The sequence below is a fragment of the Myxocyprinus asiaticus genome, chromosome 13, assembly GCF_019703515.2.
Source record: "Myxocyprinus asiaticus isolate MX2 ecotype Aquarium Trade chromosome 13, UBuf_Myxa_2, whole genome shotgun sequence".
NCBI lineage: Eukaryota > Metazoa > Chordata > Actinopteri > Cypriniformes > Catostomidae > Myxocyprinus > Myxocyprinus asiaticus.
In genome coordinates, this window is record NC_059356.1 from 44,881,538 (window position 1) to 44,902,620 (window position 21,083).

A 21,083-nucleotide genomic window follows, 5' to 3' on the forward strand; every position below is an offset into this window, starting at 1 on the left:
TAAAATAGTGCAAGCTATAAATCTACAAAAACAAAGTGTGTGCAATATGTGTCTCTTCCATTGGGTCAGCTAGAACCAGTTTTGAAAGTTTTTGGAGTAATGTGTAAAGAGCTATTGAAATGTGAAAAATTAGATGTGTCACTATGTTGACAGTCCCTAACTGCTGTTGGTGGACGCAAGGAAAACTACAGGTGAATATCCGTTAAATATCCAACCTAAAACTGTCTTTACCTCGTTCTACAATGAAGGGCAAATTTCAAGAACAGCCACAGACTTCTTTTTTTTTTTTTTTTTTTTATGTTGGCATTCATATGTGTATTGTATAACATTTCTACATTAGACAGTATTTACAATTTATTACAGAAATATTTATTTAATAGAAGTCCACAACTTTCAAAGCTCTAAAAAAAAGCTTTGAAATAGTTATTACAAATCAAAATTAAAATGTAGCATTTATGTATCATTTAAGAGTAGTGTTAAACTGTGTTTAATGAGTTCAAGGGAACAAGATATTCATTATAAAACTGTTTGGTTGAATGATCACAGGAATGCTACGATAGTCATGGAGGGTCGTCAAGTTGCAATGAAGATCTTTGAGGATTACACAAAGTCTTGGTACTGGATCCTTATGTAAGTTAATTTATTTGAGGTAACTAGTTGCATTTGCTTGCTAAGGCAAGCATCACTTTTACCATTGCTTATGCATGCCTAAGTGTCAGACTTTGTTTTAACACTCTTGCATTGTAGTGGAGAGTGTTGCACGAGTAAGCATCCCTCACATTTCTTCAGAAAATGTAAAAATCTAGTTATGTTATAGTAGTAATTATATTTCCTCCAGTTTCAGTAGAAAATTAATTATGGCTCTTTTCATTAGAATTAGTCTTTTATACTTTTCATAAAGTTGTAATGTTTGGACATGTCCATCTTAATGTGATGATTTTGCTCACCTTCTCTGTGTGCAGTTGTCTGTTGATTGCTGTGGTGGTGAGTCTGATCTTTATTGTTCTTCTACGTTATCTGGCTGGAGTCATGGTGTGGGTCATGATCCTCATGGTCATCGCTGTCATCGCCTATGGTATGTATTGATATGGTGTATAGGAATATATGAACACCATTTTGCTACTGAGCTGCTGCTCACTCTCTCTCATTGGTCTGTTATTTGCTCAGGTATCGTTCACTGCAGTATAAAGTATGTGAATCTGAAGGACACAGCTGGTGCTAATGTCACTCTACAGCAGCTGGGCTTCCAGCCGGATTTCACTGTATACCTGCACATCAGACAGACCTGGCTGGCCTTCAGTAAGTCACCTATTAATAATTTAATTAATTAAAATGCCAAGTCAAGTCATTTTTATTTGTATAGCGCTTTTCACAACACGCATCGTTTCAAAGCAGCTTTACAGAAAATCATGCTTTAACAGAAAATGAAACCATAAAATCTATAAAGTCTTAGAGTTATCACTGTGTAGTTTGATTAAATATGATTGTAAATTGTGTTTATAAAGAACTAATTAAATAATGATTGTAGTTAGTACCCCAGTGTGCAAGCCGAAGGCGACTGTGGCAAGGAACACACAACTCCATAAGATGTTGGTTAATGGAGAAAAATAAACTTGAGAGAAACCAGGCTCACTGTGGGGGCCAGTTCCCCACTGGCTAACATTATGAATATTATGCCAATGTTAGTTATTAGTGTGTCGTGCAAGTCATGGTTTAAAATTTGTAAACTAAGTAAGTATTAAGGGCCAGCATTTGAACAAAGATTTTGTATGAACTGTAAGATTAATGACTAATGTCGTTGAAGTCCATCCTGGATTAACTGCAGAAGTTCACATAGATGCACTGTCCTTTGTTAGTTGGCTGATGAAGGCTTTTGTTGGCAATTAATTGATAGTCTATGTATTCCATTTCAAGAGTGTATTCCATCAATAGACAAAGGTGATGTAGGCAAAGATCAATGACGTGCATCGCAGTTCAACCGGCATGTCATTTCGTTGAGGTTCGGTGGGGTCAATTCTAAATCCAAGGTTCAGGCAGTAGAATATAAAGTATCCCATGTCTTATGGTCGGCGATGGCATCAGTTCATCCTCTGAAGTTCATCGTAATAGACTGAAGATATGCCTGTCTGGCACCGGCTGCAGTTAGTCGCCATCACTCCGACACGTAGCAGTGGAGTCCAACACCAAGCAGGAACAGAGCTGGATCTGGCCGGGATATGAATCCCGAGGTTGAGACATTGAAACAAATAGAATAATATTACCGTAGATGTCATTCAATTTAATGCAGAGTTATAGATTATGAGAAATTTTTCTGGTTCCGGCAGACCTAACTAAAGCAGCCTAATTGTGAGTTGATGGATTAATTAGGTGTATGCCTGGCTAAATAGATGAGTCTTTAGTCTAGACTTAAACTGAGTGAGTGTGTCTGCATCCAGTATTAGGGAGAATATTCCATAGTTTTGGAGCCAAATAAGAAAAGGATCTACCTCCTTTTGTGGATTTTTATATTCTAGGAACTGTTAGGCCAGAATTTTGTGATCGTAATGAACGTGATGGAATATAGCATGGTAGAAGGTCATTTAAATACTGCAGAGCTAGATCATTCAAAGCTTTGTACATAGTTAACAGAATTTTAAAATTAATACAAAATGAAAAGGGTAGCCAATGTAACAACAATAAAATGGGACTAATGATCATATTTCTTGGTTCTAGTCAGCACTCTGGCTGCTACATTTTGAACTAATTGAAGTTTATTTATTGAACTTGCAGGACATCCTCCCAGTAATGCATTACAATAATCTAGTCTTGAGGTCATGAATTAGATTTTTGGCATCAGCAACAGAGAGAATGTGTCGTAACTTAGCAATATTTCTGAGGTGGAAAAATGCTGTTCTACAAACAATGGAAATTAGATTTTCAAAGGACAGATTGGTATAAAATATAACACCTAAGTTCTTCGCTGTAGAGGATGACGTAACAGTACATCCATTGAGAGTTTTTTTTATTTTTGAGAAATTATATTTTAGTAGCTCATTTTTAGAGGTTTTTGGTCCAATAATTAGTACCTCTGTTTTGTCGGAATTGAGTTGAAGGAAATGTCTGGCCATCCAGTCTTTGATTTCATTAATACACTCTGCTAGTTTGGAGAATTGTGAAAAGTCATTGGGTTTAGAAGAAATATAAAGTTTGGGTATCATCGGCATAACAGCGGAAACTTATTCCACGATTCCTGATAATATCTCCCAGGGGAAACATATATAAGGAGAAAAGCAGAGGCCCTAAAACTGATCCCTGTGGCACTCCATACTTAATTTTACAATTCCCCGTTTACACAGACCAAGTGGTAGCGGTTTGCTAAATAGGACCTAAACCATGCTAATGAAAGTCCACTAATGCCAACATAATTCTCCAGCCTATTCAAGAGAATGTCGTGATCTATCGTGTCGAAGGCAGCACTAAGATCTAAAAGCACTAGAAGAGAAATGCAGCCGTGATCAGATGATAAGAGCAAGTCATTTGTAACTCTGATAAGGAGTCTCTGCAGTCTCTGTACTGTGATGGGGCCTAAATCTTGACTGAAATTCTTCATATATACTATTTCTCTGTAGAAATAAATGTAGTTGGGAGAACACTACCTGTTATAGTATTTTTGACATAAATGGGAGATTTGAAATCGGTCTGTAATTTGCCAATTCTTCAGGATCAAACTGTGGCTTCTTAATAAGCGGTTTGATAACTGCCATTTTAAAGTTTCTTGGGACACGCCCTAAGGATAGCAAGGAGTTAATAATATTAAGAAGAGGTTCTAATATTACAGGGAATACCTCTTTAAAGAGCTTAGCTTGTATTGGATCTAACATACATGTTGTGGCTTTTGATGTTTCAATAAGTTTTGTTAGCTCTTGATGACCTGTGACAGCAAAGGATTGAAGTTGCTCATGAGGAAAATTATGAGGCACTGTTTTCTGAGGTGCTGTGACAGTTGATTGCATAATTCCAATTTTATTTCTGCTGATTTCTATTTTATCAGTAAAGAAATTCATGAATTAATTACTATTGTGCTGCGACGGAATATCTGGTTCAGTCAACGCTTTATTTCTAACCAATTTAGCCACAGTACTGAATAAACACCTAGGATTGTTGTGGTTATTTTCTATGAGTTTGCTAAAATATGCTGTCCTGGCAGCTTTTAGTGCCTGCCTGTAGCTACAGACACTATCCTTCCATGCACCACAAAATTCCTCTAATTTTGTATTCTTGAGAACATGAGTGTGATCATTGTACCGTGGTGCGGGGCTTTTTTCTTTAATCGAACGGGGGCGACACTATCAAGAGTGCTAGAGAAGACTGTATTTATATTTTCTGTTATTACATCAAGTTCTTCTAGACTTTTTGGCTTACTGAGTATGTGAGACAAATCTGGAAGATTATTAGTGAAGCTATCTTTAATGGTTGAAAGAATAGTTCTACCTGAACTATAGCTTGGTGTAGATTGAGTGACATTAGCTGATCGCAGCATACATGAGACAAGGTAATGGTCCGAGATGTCATCGCTCTGCAGTAGAATTTCTATAGTATCAACATCAACTCCATATTACAGAATTAAATCTAGCGTATGATTATAGCGATGAGTTGGTCCTGTCACATTTTGTCTGACTCCAAGAGAGTTGAGAATATTGATAAATGCTAATCCCAATGTGTCATTTTCATGATCTATGTAAATGTTGAAGTCACCAACAATTAAAGCTCAGTATCTACTATCTACAGTAATTACTGGATCTGATAGAAAATTTGCAAATTCACCAAGGAAATCAGAATAAGGCCCAGGTGATCTATATACTGTAGCAAAAACAACAAAGATTTTTTTATTTGTATCTGACGGTGTCACATTAAGCATTATTAGTTCAAAAGACTTAAACCTATATCCTGTCCTCTGCGTAACACCAAAAACTTCACTGTAAATTGTAGCAACACCTCCTCCTCGACCCTTCAGACGAGGCTCATGTTTATAACAATAACCTGGGGGAATAGATTCATTTAAACGAATATATTCATCCGGTTTAAGCCAGGTTTTAGTCAAACAGAGTGCATCCAAACTATGATCTTTAATTATTTCATTAACAATTAGTGCTTTGTTTGAAAGAAATCTAATGTTTGTATCCCTACCTTTTATATGATGTTTATCTTCAATTTCTTTGTTTGACCTTAATCAAATTTTTCCTAAAAGATTTAGTGAGGGATTTGTGTTTGGTAGTTCGGGGAACAGACACAGTCTCTGTATGATATCTAGGTGATACAATCTCTGTGTTGTAGTTTATGTGACCTGCGTGATGTCTCAAAGCAGCTTGCAGACAGATGGTTAAGCCATTCTGTCTGTTTCCTGACCTGGGCCCCAGTTAGTCAAATACTATCACTTTGAGCCAAATGACTAGAGAGCAGCACCTTCCCTGGAGGGATGGAGTCTGTCTCTTTTTAGCAGGTCAGGTCTACACCAAAAACTCTTTCAATTGTCTATGAATCCTATGCTATTTTCCGGACACCACTCAAACATCCAGTGACCCTAATCTACTATAAACCTTGTCACCACGACGAGCAGGGAGGGGGCCAGAGCATATTACAGTGTCTGACATCTTTTTTCAAGATCACACACCTCTTTAACATTATCTCTAGTGATCTCTGACTGGCGAAGCCGGACATCGTTAGTGCCGACATGAATAACAATTTTAGAAAATCTGCGTTTAACATTAGCCAGCACTTGTATATTTGATCTGATGTCAGACACTCTGGCACCCGAAATGCATTTAACAATAGTGGCTGGAGTCTCTATTTCCACATTCCTTACAATAGAATCTCCTGTAACCAGGGTGCTTTCAACATGATTCTCAGTGGGTGCATCACTGAATGGGGATAATTGATTGGAAACCCTAACGGGAACAGGAGAGTGGTGTCACTTTGCTGAGAGAGTATGCCACCGAGACGTCACCCCTGCTGTGGAGGCTCTAGAGCCGGAACCAAAATATGTGTTACTCATTGTACTACCCACATCCGAAACAGTAGCTACCGGCTTCTCTTTCTCATTGACCTCCAGTAGTGTTCAGATACGTGCCTCTAACTCATTAACCTTCTCTGTTAGTCTGACAAATTCATTACATTTATCAAATGTAAATCCCTCACTGCTGACGGAAGAAGCTATAGTAAACAAGTGGCATGCAGTGCATAAGGCTATAACATGAGCGGATGCCATGACTTGCCACAGTTGTTTGTTTGTTGTTGTTGTGGTGGTTCTTGAGCAGCGAGTGTTGGAGACTTATGTGCATCCCTTATGTAATTGTTTGCTGTTGTTGTGGTGGTTCATGACTGATTAATGCAATATATGTGTAAAACACAGAGGCACGCAGTCGAGACGTGAGATGTAGACAAGCGTAAAAAAGAAAAGAAAACTGTGCGTGCAGTAAAATACACGCAGTTGAAACGGTAGAAAAGCAGGGGGAAAAAACGAAGCACGCAGTAAAATGGCAAAGGATAAAATCGATGAACATATAAGAATTAGCAATGCTACGCAGGCTAGCAAGCTACAAACAGACTCGTGCAGCGTGCCTGATAATGTAATGTGACGTAGCACAGGATGTCATGGAGCTCTATGGGACATTTCTATCAGATTGTCCTATCAGTGCAACCAATTTTTAAAAGTTTAATCACCACAAAAGAGCTATTTAACTGACAATTGAACAATCAAACCGAGAATGCATCAAGGTAGTATTTGTTGTCCTGACAACAAAATATTTAGGAATAGTTCACCATGTCATTTACTCGCCCTCATGCCATCCCAGATGTGTATGACTTTCTTTCTTCTGCTGAACATAATCGAAGATTTTTAGAGGAATATCTCTGCTCTGTAGGTCCATACAATGCAGATGAATGGTGACACAACTTTTAAGCTCCAAAAAGCACACAAAGGCAGCATGAAAGTTATACATACGATTCCGGTGGTTAAATCCATGTCTTCACAAATGATATGATAGATGTGGGTTAGAATCAAATCAATATTTAAGTCCTTTTTTACTATAAATCTCCACTTTCACTTCTATTGTTTTTGCCGATTAGCATTCTTCTTGCATATTTAGAAGAAGGGAGGAGGATTTATAGTAAAAAAAGGACTTCAATATTGATATTTGTTCACCCACACCTATCATGTCGCTTCTGAAGACAGATTTAACCACTGGAGTCTTATGGATTATTTTTATGCTGCCTTTGTGTGCTTTTTGGAGCTTTTTAAGTTTTGGTCACCATTAGATTGCATTATAAGTACCTGCAGAGCTGAAATATGCTTCTAAATATCTTCATTTGTGTTCATCAGATGAAAGAAAGTCATACACATCTGGGATGGCATGATGATGATTCTAAATGATGAGAGAATTTCCATTTTTGGGTGAACTATCCCTTTAAATATAAAAAATGTGCATAAGAGCAATTTTCCTATTTATAGTAATACGGTAAAAAAAAATCACGATGTTACAGCAATGAAAATCTAATGACAATCACCATTGAGAATATTCAAGTAAAACATCTGGGGTAAATGTGCTTAATTGTTATGAAAACACAGTAATATCAAAATGCTTTAAATTTTAATGGTGCTAAAATAGGCTTCATTTGCTTTCCACAAATGTGACCTGGACATGCTTCCAAGAGATTCACACGCAAACTCTCAACTTATAGATTTTATGCTTTGCTGTTTGGTTGTAGATGCTGTATTTTGTAGCAATTTACTTGCCATTAAATGTATAAGTATTGAAATATGACATGTGTCTCTCTGCAGCCATCATTCTGGCTATCGTGGAGCTCATCATCCTCCTCCTCCTCATCTTCCTCAGGAACAGAATCCGCATCGCTGTTGAGCTCATGAAAGAGGCCAGCAGGTAGTTCTCATAGCAGTATATTTTCCTTATGAATCAGCAGTAAAGAGACTACCCCAACATAACCCTTAATGTATTTGTCTTGTATCTATTTGGCCTCTTTTAGAGCTGTTGGATATGTGATGTCATCACTGTTCTACCCAATTTTTACCTTCTTCCTCCTGACTGTAGTCATCGCGTACTGGGCCGTCACTGCAGTGTATCCTTACTGAGGAAATAACAACCTCAAACAGACACTTAAATTAGCATTAGCCAAGGTCACATCCTGTCTTTCACTGACTGTTTATACAATTATATTGGCATACTTCAGCTTTAGCAAAACCATGTGAAACCAAAACAACTAAATGTGCTGGAGTGATTGTCATCCTCGCTTTCAAAGGTTTAGCATCAAAGCCATCATCTAGAAATTTGATTTTAAGACTATTTTAAATATCAATATTATTGGTTATAGCATAATTTTACACTGTAAAATCCTGGTAACCTCTAGTATAAAATTATTTAAGATATTTAAGATCAATGCAAAATATATCACACCACTGATTGCCCTTAATTGCCCTGATCAGCTTCCTCTCTACATCCAGTGAGCCTGTGTATAAAGTTTTCAATGAAACTGATTGTTCTCATGCCAGAGAAACCTGTAACCCTGAGGTATGTATACAAGTTTGGGACCAACATAAGAAGTCATTCAAAAAATTTAAAAAGCAGCCATATTCACACACACTATAAGTCCCTCTCTAAAAATTGTGTAATTTTTGAGGCCAACTATACTGCCTATTAACAACCATTGACGATGCAAAATAATTAATAGGATCAGGAGGAGCACAGTTGTTTTCATCCAATTAGACAGAAAGCTACTGAACCATTTCCAGGACAGAAATGTTCATAAATGGCCCAATGGTGAGAAACATGGAGGCCTTAGACTGAACATTTTAAGCTATTTTATATTTGGTTGATAAACATGTATGTTTAAATATATATATATATGTAATACAGCTTTTAAAAATCTTAATTACATAGATCAGATATGTCAGTTCCTATAGTTGGGTTTGATTCCCAGTGAACAGACATTCCCTAAGATTGGATCTTTGTGATTATGATATGCATTAATGTAGCCGTAACGTACTATTACTTTGTTTTACAGTCCCAAATGGAATGATCCCTGTTTCTTCTGTCCCTGCAGAACTACACACTTTCTGATATGAAGCGAGACTGCCCGCAGTCTGAGTGCCTGTTTGCTTTCTATGGTGGGGAAACGGCCTATCACAAGTACCTGATCTTCTTCCAATTCTACAACGTCTTCTTGTTCTTCTGGTGTGCCAACTTTGTGACCGCTCTGGGTCAGATGACTCTGGCTGGAGCCTTTGCGTCTTACTACTGGGCTTTTAAGAAACCCGAAGACATACCTGCCTTCCCGCTGTGTGCCGCTCTGGGCAGATCCCTCAGGTATAGAACCAGATATACAGCTCAGGATAAAATTAAGAGACCACTCCAAATGGTCAGTTTCTCTGGATTTACTATTTATAGGTGTGTGTTTGAGTAAAATGAAAATGTTTGTTTTATTCTATTAAGTACTCACAACATTTCTCCCAAATTCCAAATAAAAATATTGTCATTTAGAGCATTTATTTGCAGAAAATTAAAATTGGTTAAAATAACAAAAAAAGTTGCAGTGTTTTCAGACCTCGAATAATGCAAAGAAAACAAGTTCATATTCATTTTTAAACAACACAATACTAATGTTTTAATTTAGGAAGAGTTCAGAAATCAGTATTTGGTAGAATAACACTGATTTTCAATCACGGCTTTCACACGTCTTTACACACTTTCCATCAGTCTTTCACATTGCTGTTGGGAGATTTTATGTCACTTCTGGCACAAAAATTCAAGCAGGAATTCAACAGACACTTTAATGCAATGGCTACATGTAGAGATGCTGATTTAAGAAACATTTGGAGTGATTTTGTTAATTTTTTCCAGAGCTGTATGTGTGTTTTGAAAGACCCTATAAAATCAAAATTGGAGTTTTGTGGCTTTTAGTCCATGTCTCTTAGCTTTGAGGTCATCCACAGTGGCTTTAAAAGTATTTGGAATGTTTTTTGGACATATAAATTAATTCTTCCTCTTCAAAAAAAAAAAGAAGCAGCAAAAATCTTGGTTGCATTGAGGCACATATAATGGAAGTGTATGGGGGCCTATCCGTAAACATTAAAATACTCCCTGTTTCAAAAGTATAGCCACAAGACATAAACAATATGTGTGTTAACATGATTGTACTGTGAGAAAATCACTTACTAACCTTTTCTGTGTAAAATTGATATTTTGACTTTGTTGCCATGACGATGTAAAGCTGTAAACCCTTAAATGGCCATAAAAGCGATGATTTAAGCAACTTTACAGCTCGAATAATACATACGTTTTAACAGAAGAATTCATGTAAGTGCTTTTATAAAATTATAAGCTTCACATTTCTGCCTTTTAAACCCTCCAAAAATTGGCCCCATTCACTTCCATTGTAAGGGAGGGACAGTAATACAATCAGATTGTAATCAGTATTAGGCCACAAATGCTGTCAATTGAGCTTGACTTGTATTGAACCCGAAATATTCCTTTAATATTTGGTTCTTCAAAATTTTTGTTGTTCAGGTCCTAAAGACCATTATTTGAAATGCATTTTGTTCCTGTGCAGGTATCACACGGGCTCTCTGGCATTTGGTTCTCTCCTTCTTGCCATTGTACAGATTATCAGGGTTCTGCTGGAGTATCTTGACCACAAACTCAAGGGTAAGAGAACACATTTTAATTAGTGGTTGACGGTGGATTTTGCAGATACCGATAACTAAAAGTTGGTAGAAAAGGACGATAACCAATAAATCGGCTGATAGTTTTTAAAATCTAAGTCTTTCCTTACCATGACAGCCACATTGTGAGCAATTGTTTTTATTTCACCTTCAGAGGCTGCTGTTATACTGCAGAACCAAGCTGTTTTAACCGTAGAATCCAATAGCAATAAAAAAAATATTTATATATCAGCATAGATTTTTGCAGATAACCGATAGTTCCAAAAAGCAACTTTGGGCACCGATTAATCTCTAAAACCAATTTATCGGTTTACCTCTAATTTCAATACAACATATTCGCTATGTTTTTACATGGCTCACTAGAACACTTGATACTTGCTTCGCATCTGAATTTCATTTGTGATGACCGGCAGACAGTACGTTATCCCTTACATATTTCACACTGTCCATGATGATCTGTTTGATCACTCCTGTGAATGCTCAGTTGTCTTTTGCTTTATTTTGTGTCTACAGCCTCAGAGAATAAATTTGCCAAGTTCTTGATGTGCTGTCTGAAGTGCTGCTTCTGGTGTCTAGAGAAGTTCATCAAGTTCATTAACAGGAACGCCTACATTATGGTGCGTACTCGTTCACGACAACTCTGAATGTAAAACAAAAGCCCTTAAACTCAACTGATTGCCAGCCAATGGAAAGAGACATGGGGTAGATGGTTTTTGGAGGTATTTATGTAGTTTTGGTGAACACTACTGAATTACAGAGTGCAAATAACATGAAAGTCATGAAAACTACCCGCAATGAACAGCTAAATTAAATAAATGCACCTATCCATATGATGTCAAGGCTTTGATGTCTGACTGCGTTGCCTTGGTAACCAGTTCCCTTTAAGATTAGATATTGACAAATTATGTTTGATAGACAAAAAACAAAAAAAAAGATTCATGCATCATGCTACTGTACGAACTAACATTTTAATGCCTCAATGAGTTTCAGTGGAACTCGCACCTCACACTTTGGAAAAAGCTGCTTTATGATATAAACCATATAGATTGTCTCTTTACAACATCTGCAAAATAAAATAAGATGTATTGTTCTATGAGTGAGTGACTTCTTTCGCACAGGTGGCCATATATGGTAAGAACTTCTGCAGGTCCGCACGTGACGCCTTCTTTCTCCTGATGAGAAATGTAGTGAGGTGGGTGAAACACTGGCACTGCAGTAAACTAGACAATATTTTCTTGATTAAATCATAACATCTTTTAAACTCTTCTCACAGGGTGGTAGTCCTGGATAAGGTCACCGATTTCATCTTATTCCTCGGAAAACTCCTCATTGTGGGACTTGTGGGTAAGTGCGTGTTGCTGCTTTAGACTGGAGAGAATTAAATATTTGAAGTATAGTTATATACATTAGACATATGTAGACATTTCACCGTGAATACATCGAGCTGAAGAACTTTCTGATCTCGTTCCCTCTAATTGTCTCCAGGAATATTCGCTTTCTTCTTCTTCTCCGGACATACAGATGCATTTAAGGGCACTGCACCAAGTCTCCATTATTACTGGGTCCCTATTTTGGTAGGTGAATGAGTGTGACTGGTTAAATCTAAATAGAATCAGTGGTTTGTTAATGTAAATGATCATGTTCTCATGAAGCAACTATGTCATTTTGTGGTGCTTCTAAAATACTTTTGTCTCAGATGTCGGCTCGCATGCTCTTCTGGACTCATACCCTGATCTTTTACATTGCAAGAGCAACATTTTATCTGTTGAGCTACTGTGCAATTTGATCACACTCAAGATTGTAAATGTAGTTGGTTAATTCAATGCAAACTTTATGATTTATCATCTTACAACCCCAATTCCGCAAAAGTTGGGACAGAATGAAAAATGCTAATAAAAACAAAAAGGAGTGATTTGTAAATTATATTCACACTTTGCTATATTGAAAGCACTACAACTACAGAGCATATGATGTTGAACCATGTGAATTTCATTGTTTTTTTGAAAATGTACAGTAATTTCAAATCAGTTGATTGCAACACGCTCCAGAAAAGTTGGGACAGTCGAGTGTTTACCACTGTGAAACATCACCATTTCTTCTAATAACACTTAAGCATTGGGGCACTGAAGACACAAGTTTGTTAAGTTTAAAAAGTGGAATTTTCCCCCATTCATCCATTATATGCAGGTCTTTAGCTGTACAATTGTACGGGGTCTTCGTTGCCGGATGGTGTGCATACTAATGCACCACATATTCTCAATTGGAGATGGGTCAGGAGACTGCAGGCAGGCCAGTCTAGCACCCGCACTCTCTGCTCGCACAGCTATGCCCATGTAATCCAGCCAGTATGTGGTTTGAAATTGTCCTGCTGAAAATGCAGGGATGTCCCTGGAAAAGACGGTGCTGGATGGCAGTATATGTTGCTCCAAAATGTTTACATATCTGTCTGCATTCATGGTGTTCTCACAGATGTGCGAGTTACCCATGCTATGGGCACTGACACACCCCTGGCCCATACAGACACTGGCTTTTGGACATGACGCTAATAACAGCTTGGATGGCCCTTTTCCTCTTTGGCCCGGATAACACGACGGCTGTGTTTTTCAAAACCTTTTTGAAGTGTGGACTCATCGGACCAAAAAACACGGTTCCACTGTTCTACTTTCATCTAAGATGAGACTGAGACCAGAGAAGTCGGCAGCGCTTCTGGACAGTGTTGATGTATGGCTTCTCCTTTGCATAGTAAAGTCTTAACTTTCATCTGTGGATACAGCGGCGAGTGGTGTTGACTAACATGTTCATGATATCCATTGCAGATGAATGATGTTTTTTAAGACAGTGACGTCTGAGGCATCAGAGATCACGTGCATTCAGAAGTGGTTTTTGTCTTGCCCTTTAAGCACTGAGATTTGACCAGATTCCTTGAATCTTTTAACTATATTGTGCACTGTAGAGGGTGAAATGCCCCAAATTCTTCCAATTTGTCTTTGGGGAACATTGTTCTCAAAGTGCTGGATTATTTGCTGAAGCATCTGTTGGCAAATTGACAAGTCTTGAATGATCCTTGCTCTTGAAGGACTAGGCTGTTTTTAGAGGCTCCTTATGTACTTTGACACAATTGCCTCACCTGTTTAACATCTCCTGTTTCACATCGCCTTGTTATTTTAACTCTTTAAATTGTTATTAGTCTTAAATTGCCTGTCTCAGCTTTTTTGGAGCGTGTTGCAATCAACTGATTTTGAAATTTATTGTACATTTTAAAAAAAAAAAAAAAAAAAAACAATTCACAAGGTAAAACATCATAAAATGTGTAGTTGTGGTGCTTTCAATATAGCAAAAGGTGAATATAATTTACAAATCACTCCTTTTTGTTTTTATTAGCATTTCCCAACTTTTTCGGAATTGGGGTTGTACAAGTCACACAGCTTTATTTGCATGGGAAAGCACCTAGTAAAGATTAGAGGTCGACTGATAGTGGATTTTGCCAATAGCGATAACTAATATGGTGGAAAATGCAGATAACCGATTAATCAGCCGATGGTTTTTAAAAAGCATTTCTTAATCTTTCCATACTGTGAGGAATCTTAAGTATTTACCAAATTAAGCCTTTTAAAGCCTATATACAGTATTTCACCAGATGAGGTTTAGTGAGGAATAAGGTTTATTATTACTCACAAGATATGAAGTTGGGAGATACTATGTACAGTACAGTATTTACTGACGGGGCACATTTCCATATAGTCACATTTTTCTTTGTATATCCTCGCTTTAATTTAGAACACTTGATTATCTGATCAAAATATCAAGATATTCATTGAAGTGAGGATAAAAAAATAGATATATATTGTCAATGATGAAAGATTTAGATACAGAAAATCCCCACGAGGTGTCAGTGATGTTTTTATTTCACATCCAGAGACTGCTATTACTGATACTGTAGAACCAAGCTGTTCTAACAGTTGAATCCTAAAAAAAAAACCAGAATAGATTTTTGCCGATAACTGATAGTTCCAAAAAAGCAAGTATCGGCACCAATTAATTTATGCTTTACAACTTTATGCTGAAATTGCATTTAACATACAGTAGATTCAATAAACCTAGCTGGTACATTTTTGCTTTGTAGTTGTTTTACTGTGCCATTGAGATGCAAGAATGCTACAGTACTTTTTTTTTTTTTTTTTTTTTTATTTGGAATGCCCAATTTGCTCTTAGTCCTCGAGGTGGCGGAGGATGAGTCTCGGTTGCCTCCGCATCTGAGACCGTCAATCCGCGCATCTTATCACATGGCTTGTTGAGCGCATTACCGCGGAGACGTAGCGTGTGTGGAGGCTTCATGCTATTCTCCGAGGCATCCACGCACATCTCGCCACGTGCTCCATTGAGAGTGAGAACCACATTATAGCGACCACGAGGAGGTTACCCCATGTGACTCTACCCTCCCTAGCAACCGGGCCAATTTGGTTGTTTAGGAGACCTGGCTGGAGTCACTCAGCACGCCCTGGATTCGAACTCGCGACTCCAGGGGTGGTAGTGAGCTGCCCAGGCCCCCTACAGTACTTGTCTTAAAATTTGCAGACAGTGTGCAATTGTCTTGATACATATTACATACTTTCTTTCAGACGGTGTTAGTGGGCTCCTACCTCATTGCCCACGGGTTTTTCAGTGTTTACGCCATGTGTGTGGACACACTCTTCCTCTGCTTCTGTGAGTACTTGGCATTAATAAGTGTTTTCACATGGTAAGCAGGCAGCATAAAAAAATATCAAGCCAGACATCAAGATAAATAATTAAATGAAAGTATGGGAGAAGAAACATAAACAATCCTTTTCCAAAATTGTTGTGATTTTATAAAGATGTTACGGTCTCCCATGCTATTTATGTATAGATTTAATACATTTTTGAATGGTTTTCCTTGAGCGTCATGCCACTAATGAGCTTTAATGCATGGCAGTGCATGTAGCTCGGTTTGTTCTCTTTAAACCTCATATGGCACTTAAACTGATCAATAATATATTCTGGTTTGAGGTGTTTCTAATCTATGGTACTTGCATAACTATTTCAAGATGTCTCTATGGGACTGGAAAGCTTTCCTCTCTTGTAATAACCTGATTCTTTTTCTCTCCCTTTTTAATGTTACTTCTTCTTTCTATCGTTCCCCCTTTGGTTTTCTACCCACTCCATCATTTTCAACATCTGCTGCTCATAATCTAAATGTCACACCCCATATTTTTTTATCTTACACTTATTGCACATAATAATTACTCTTATACTTATAACAACCTCTAACCACTCAAAAACACACTCCTGCACTTCACACTGTTAAACACACTAACACAACACAAAGGTGAAGACCTTGAGCGTAACGACGGCTCTTCGGAACGGCCATATTACATGACCGCAACACTCAACATCATTCTGACGAAGGACCTGGATGACGGCGCAGCTCGAAGCCCTGCTTCACTTGACGAGACGATCCAGCTGACGGCTCCGAACAAAACAGGACAATGATTTTAGTGATGCTGTTAAATGTAATTGTGTAATGCTGTTGAAAATTATGAATTTTCTCCGATGCGGTATAATCTTACATTGGAGATGGATTAGTCTCAAGTTTATGTAGTCATAATTGCTGTTTAGTTATCATGGATTAGTAGTAATGAGTTTCAGTTGTCAGTTCTGTCAGATATCTTTTTGTGCGACGTGACACGTGTCTCTTATCGAGTGCGTTTACATGCACACGGGTTAAACTGGGATTTTAGAGATGGGGGGAACCCTTAAATCATGTTGTGATTCTGATGCCCTAGGCGAAATGTGACATGTCTTTGACATAACACCTTTTTAATAAACCAAACAAAATTGCAACATCATATGGCTGTCAGAAACAGGTGCACAGTTTGTTGCAGATTTTCGCAGTTGATAAGTGGAATGGGCGTGTGTATGCAGGAATGTGCTGTTTCATGCTGCATTAAAGGGATAGTTCACCCAAAAATTAAGATTCTCTTATCATTTACTCACCCTCATGCCATCCCAGATGTGTATGACTTTCTTTCTTCTGCAGAACACCAAGATTTTTAGAAGAATATCTCAGCTCTGTAGGTCCATAAAGTCAGCATATAGGTAATCCATATGAGTGGTTTAATCAATGTCTTCTGAAATGATCCAGTTTGTTTTGGGTGAGAACAGACCAAAATATAACTCCTTTTTCACTATACATCTTGCCATTGCAGTCTCTAGGCACAATCATGATTTCAAGCTTGATTTCACTTCCTAGTGGTTGACGCATACGTTAAGCACTAGATGGCGCTATAGGAAGTGTAATCAAGCTTGAAATCACGATTGCCAAGGAGACATCTGATCTGATTTCAAGATGTACATTGAAAAAAGAGTTACATTTTGGTCTGTTCTCTCCCAAAACTAACTGGATCACTTCGGAAGACATTGATTAAACCACTGAAGTTAAATGGATTGTTTATGCTGTCATGATCTGCTTTTTGGAGTTTCAAAGTTCTGGTAACCATTCACTTGCAATGTATGGACCTACAGAGCTGAAATATTCTTCTAGAAATCTTTGTGTTCTGCAGAAGAAAGAAAGTCATACACATCTGGGATGGCATGAGAGTGAGTAAATTATGAGGGAATTTTCATTTTTGGTTGAACTGTCCTTTTAAAGAATGGTGCCGGTCTCGAATACGCTGCTTTTACCAGAGTCTACCACTGACTTGATTGAAATATAATCAAATTGAAAGATTTTTAAAACAAAAACGTGTTAAATAGGGACAGCACGTGTGAAATGGATCAAACAAAAACTGGACTGGAGCATGCAAGAAATAGAAAGAATGTTTTTTTGGTTGTTGTTTTTTGTTTTTAATCAAAGGTGTCGGAACACTGATAACTATCAAAAACCAGCTTATTCAAAAAAATCTGACTACATATGAAAAACGTGTTTACAGGTTCATGAGATTTGAAATCATCAGATTATTTTGCAGTCAAAACATAAACGGGCATATACGCACGACACTTGCGCACTTTGGAGAAGCATGAGCATCGTATTCAACAAAAAAAGTGCTCATCTGTTTTTGCATATAGGAATATTCCAGGTTCAATACAAGTTAAGCTCAGTCAACAACATTGTTGATTACCACAAAAATAAATTTCGACTCATCCCTCCTTTTCTTAAAAAAAAAAAAAAAAAGAAAAAAATCAAGGTTACAGTGATTCGCTTACAATGTAAGTGAATAATGCCAATCCGTAAATGTTAAAATATTCAGTGTTTCAACAGACTGATCTCTGAGTGAAATCGGAAACAGTAGGTTGATTTTTCTTTAGCAAAAATTGGTATGTGATTACCTAAATTCGAAACACTGCCTCAAGTGGCCAAAGCGGTAAGTGTTGTTGGGCGTACGGGCACATGTGAGCTCCATTTTCCGGGTGTAATGTCCACAGAGGTGCACTAAAAGCAAGTTGTTTTCAGCTGTACAGGCTGGAGGAATCCATATTTTATAAACCGTGCCCCCAACCCAAACCTGAACATCAGTGGAGTAAAAATGTAATTGATAACGCGAAGGTGATTACTTCCTGGTTTAAATGCGAGATCCAAACCTCGGGTCTTCCACGCTGCTGATGCAACCCGCTTCCGGTTGCGCTGCAGGGAAGGTAAGCATGGTTGAGCCAATGAAAAAATGTCTGATGACCGCTTATCAGTGAATCGGCATAGTGTGGCCGATCCTAGGGTAAAATCCAATTTTGTTGCCATGACGATGTAAAGCTGTAAACCCTAAAACGACTGTGAAAGCGAGGATTTAAACAACTTTACAGCTCAAATAAATGTCTTTTAAATGTCTTTTTTTAATCAACATTATGCCACACATGCTGTCGATTGAGCTTAACTTGTATTGAACCCCAAATAATCCTTTAACATTTATGACCTTCGCACGAAATAAAGGAAAACCATTGGCGTTTACAAGACCGTATACATTGTCGGCTTATCCAGCTTTTCCCTGAACGCCGAAGTGTTGCACGATTCGTATTGGAAGCCTGTTTGTTGTTTTCAGGTCTCCAGTGTTATCACTCAGATAATATGACGTTTAGCATATTAAATTTGTAAAAAATAATGTCAAATAAAAAAGCATGTAGCTCCATAGTGCCTGTGGTTGGTTACTTTGAGTTGTTATGACAGCCAGCAACTGCACAAGTTGAGCCTAAACTCATTTTTACTCTTAATACTTCTTGTTCCCCATCTGCAACACACGTTTCAGTAGTTTTTACATTGCTTCTTATGGAGACCGGAGCCAAAAAACAGTTCAGCGGCAATCAGAATCATCATGGCGCGTCCCAGTGGTTGCTCTAGAAAACTGGAATAAGCTTAATCGGTTTGAGATTGTCTGTCAATCCATAGTGTATCCAACTGCTCTGCTTCTGTTTTTTGCTCTATCATGGACTAAACTTCCAAACCTCAGTAATGTTGCCTTTAAATCTAATGCTGCTGATGCAGTCACTGCACTTTCAAACTGTAAGCTATATCTTCTTAATGCACTTTAAAATTGGTTGAATCTTGGTTTAAAACAAACACCTTATTGCATTGAGGTTTGTCTATTAATCTTTTATGTAACTGTATGCTCCTGTCTACTGTAACTGTCTTTTTTATGGCTCTTTACTCCACTCTTATGGGTGCTGCTGTGCTAATCTGTCCAGTAAAGTCTTTTTTATCTTTAATAAATACTGTGCAAGCAAATTTGTTAAGCAGGTCTGTCCGTGTTGTGTCTAGCACATTATTTAAAATCTCAGAATGTTTCATGTTACTTTTCTTCATTCTGTTCCACCCAAAAAATGAAAATTCTGTCGATATTTACTCATCTTCATGTATATTCAATCCCACGCTACTTTTCTTTCTTCTGTGGAACACTAAAGGAGATGTTTGGCAAAGTCACCACTCACTTTCGTTGCTTTTTTTTCCCCTTCATACAATGAAAGTGAATGGTGACAGGTTATAACGTCTCTCTTTTTCCACAGAAGAAAGAAATGCATTTGGAACAACATGGGTAAACTGTACAGTTTTGGATGAACTGGAACTTCAACTAAAGCATAGGCCAAAATAATTTGATGCGTATGTTCCTCAACACTTCTCACATTCTCCATTTATCACAGTGGAGGACCTGGAGAGAAATGATGGCAGCCCAGAACGACCCTATCTGATGTCTGACCACCTTCTCAATGTCTTGAAGAAAAAGAACCAGGCCAAATAGTAGTTACGGCTCCTTATTGGCGATCAGGGTTACTGTATGTATGTACTCTACTCTATATATGTGCATGCTTCCTGCGACACCTCAGTAGTTACAGCATTAAACTGAAAGTGCCTTAAACTTGGTTGTTTGGGGGGGGGGGATGCATCTCGAGTTTCAGAGGTCTTTAAGCAGATGTGTTATTTCAATGTGTAAAAATGTTTAGTTATTCCTGCTAAACATTTGAATGGCCACTTTAAAGAATATAACTGTCAGGAAGTGTTTCGTCGTAAATGCTCTGATTTGCATGTTGCTGTTTTTGACATATAATTTGACATGTATTTCATAAAGTGTTTATAGTTGTTATGGTTTTCATAAAAACAGCATTTTTTGGTTGGGATTATTGCTGGAATTTTCTAAAAACTTTTCTAATTGTTTTCATGCGAGTTAATATTTAAGTTTGGCTGTTTTTATAATAGATGATTAAAATTGAATATTTAATTCAATGTAAGACCATCATTTGTAATCATTTTCTGATCCTGACCACCAGATACAGTACAAGAAATGTGTTTCTTTGTAAAGTTGTTAAGAGCTTCTTGTGTTACAGAAGCCATACAATAGGAAATGTTTAAAGAGTTGTTGCATATGTTTGTGCCTCAGTACATGATAAATAAAGAATTTTATACATTAATATTGTATAAATATTGTGTTTATTGTATGACTTTGGTGAACTAGAGTGCTATCTGTCTGTCTGCACTATCAATATGTTTGTCTATGTCTATCTTTCTGCACTATCTGTCTATCTTTTTGTCTGTCAGTTTATCTGTCTGTCTTCACTATATATCTGTCTGTCTATGTCTAAATTTTTGTCTCTGTCTGCACTATCTTTCTGTGTTTGTCTGTTCCTGTCTGTCTGTCTGTCTGCACTGTCTGTCTGTGTTTATCTTTCTGCAGTATCTGTCTATCTTTTTGTCTGTCTGTTTATCTGTCTGCACTATCTGCTCTGTCTATCTTTTTGTCTGTTCCTATCTGTCTCTCTGTCTGTTTGTCTGGCTGTCTGCACTATGTCTGTCTGTCTATCCTTTTGTTTGTCTGTACTATCTGTCTATATCTGACTTTTTGTCTGTCTGTGTCTGCACTATCTGTCTGCTCTGTCT

General features: G+C 37.6%; 1 protein-coding gene across 3 annotated transcripts in view; it reads left to right on the plus strand.

Moving 5' to 3' along the window:
* The window catches only part of LOC127450227 (choline transporter-like protein 2), a 39,009-nt gene extending 18,392 nt beyond the window's left edge, over nucleotides 1-20,617 (plus strand). For 2 of the 3 annotated variants that reach the window (XM_051714143.1, XM_051714142.1), the window contains exons 9-22: nucleotides 547-630; nucleotides 963-1,075; nucleotides 1,168-1,299; nucleotides 7,817-7,916; nucleotides 8,020-8,112; nucleotides 8,477-8,561; nucleotides 9,094-9,356; nucleotides 10,600-10,694; nucleotides 11,225-11,328; nucleotides 11,830-11,903; nucleotides 11,985-12,055; nucleotides 12,197-12,285; nucleotides 15,331-15,415; nucleotides 19,853-20,617. In XM_051714143.1, the coding sequence (XP_051570103.1) occupies nucleotides 547-630; nucleotides 963-1,075; nucleotides 1,168-1,299; nucleotides 7,817-7,916; nucleotides 8,020-8,112; nucleotides 8,477-8,561; nucleotides 9,094-9,356; nucleotides 10,600-10,694; nucleotides 11,225-11,328; nucleotides 11,830-11,903; nucleotides 11,985-12,055; nucleotides 12,197-12,285; nucleotides 15,331-15,415; nucleotides 19,853-19,950 (1,486 nt within the window). In that variant the 3' untranslated portion in view covers nucleotides 19,951-20,617. Of the gene's footprint in view, nucleotides 1-546; nucleotides 631-962; nucleotides 1,076-1,167; nucleotides 1,300-7,816; nucleotides 7,917-8,019; nucleotides 8,113-8,476; nucleotides 8,562-9,093; nucleotides 9,357-10,599; nucleotides 10,695-11,224; nucleotides 11,329-11,829; nucleotides 11,904-11,984; nucleotides 12,056-12,196; nucleotides 12,286-15,330; nucleotides 15,416-16,055; nucleotides 16,733-19,852 lie in introns of those variants that run through there. The other variant, XM_051714144.1, reaches the window with a different exon arrangement.
* Nucleotides 20,618-21,083: the final 466 nt, after the last annotated feature.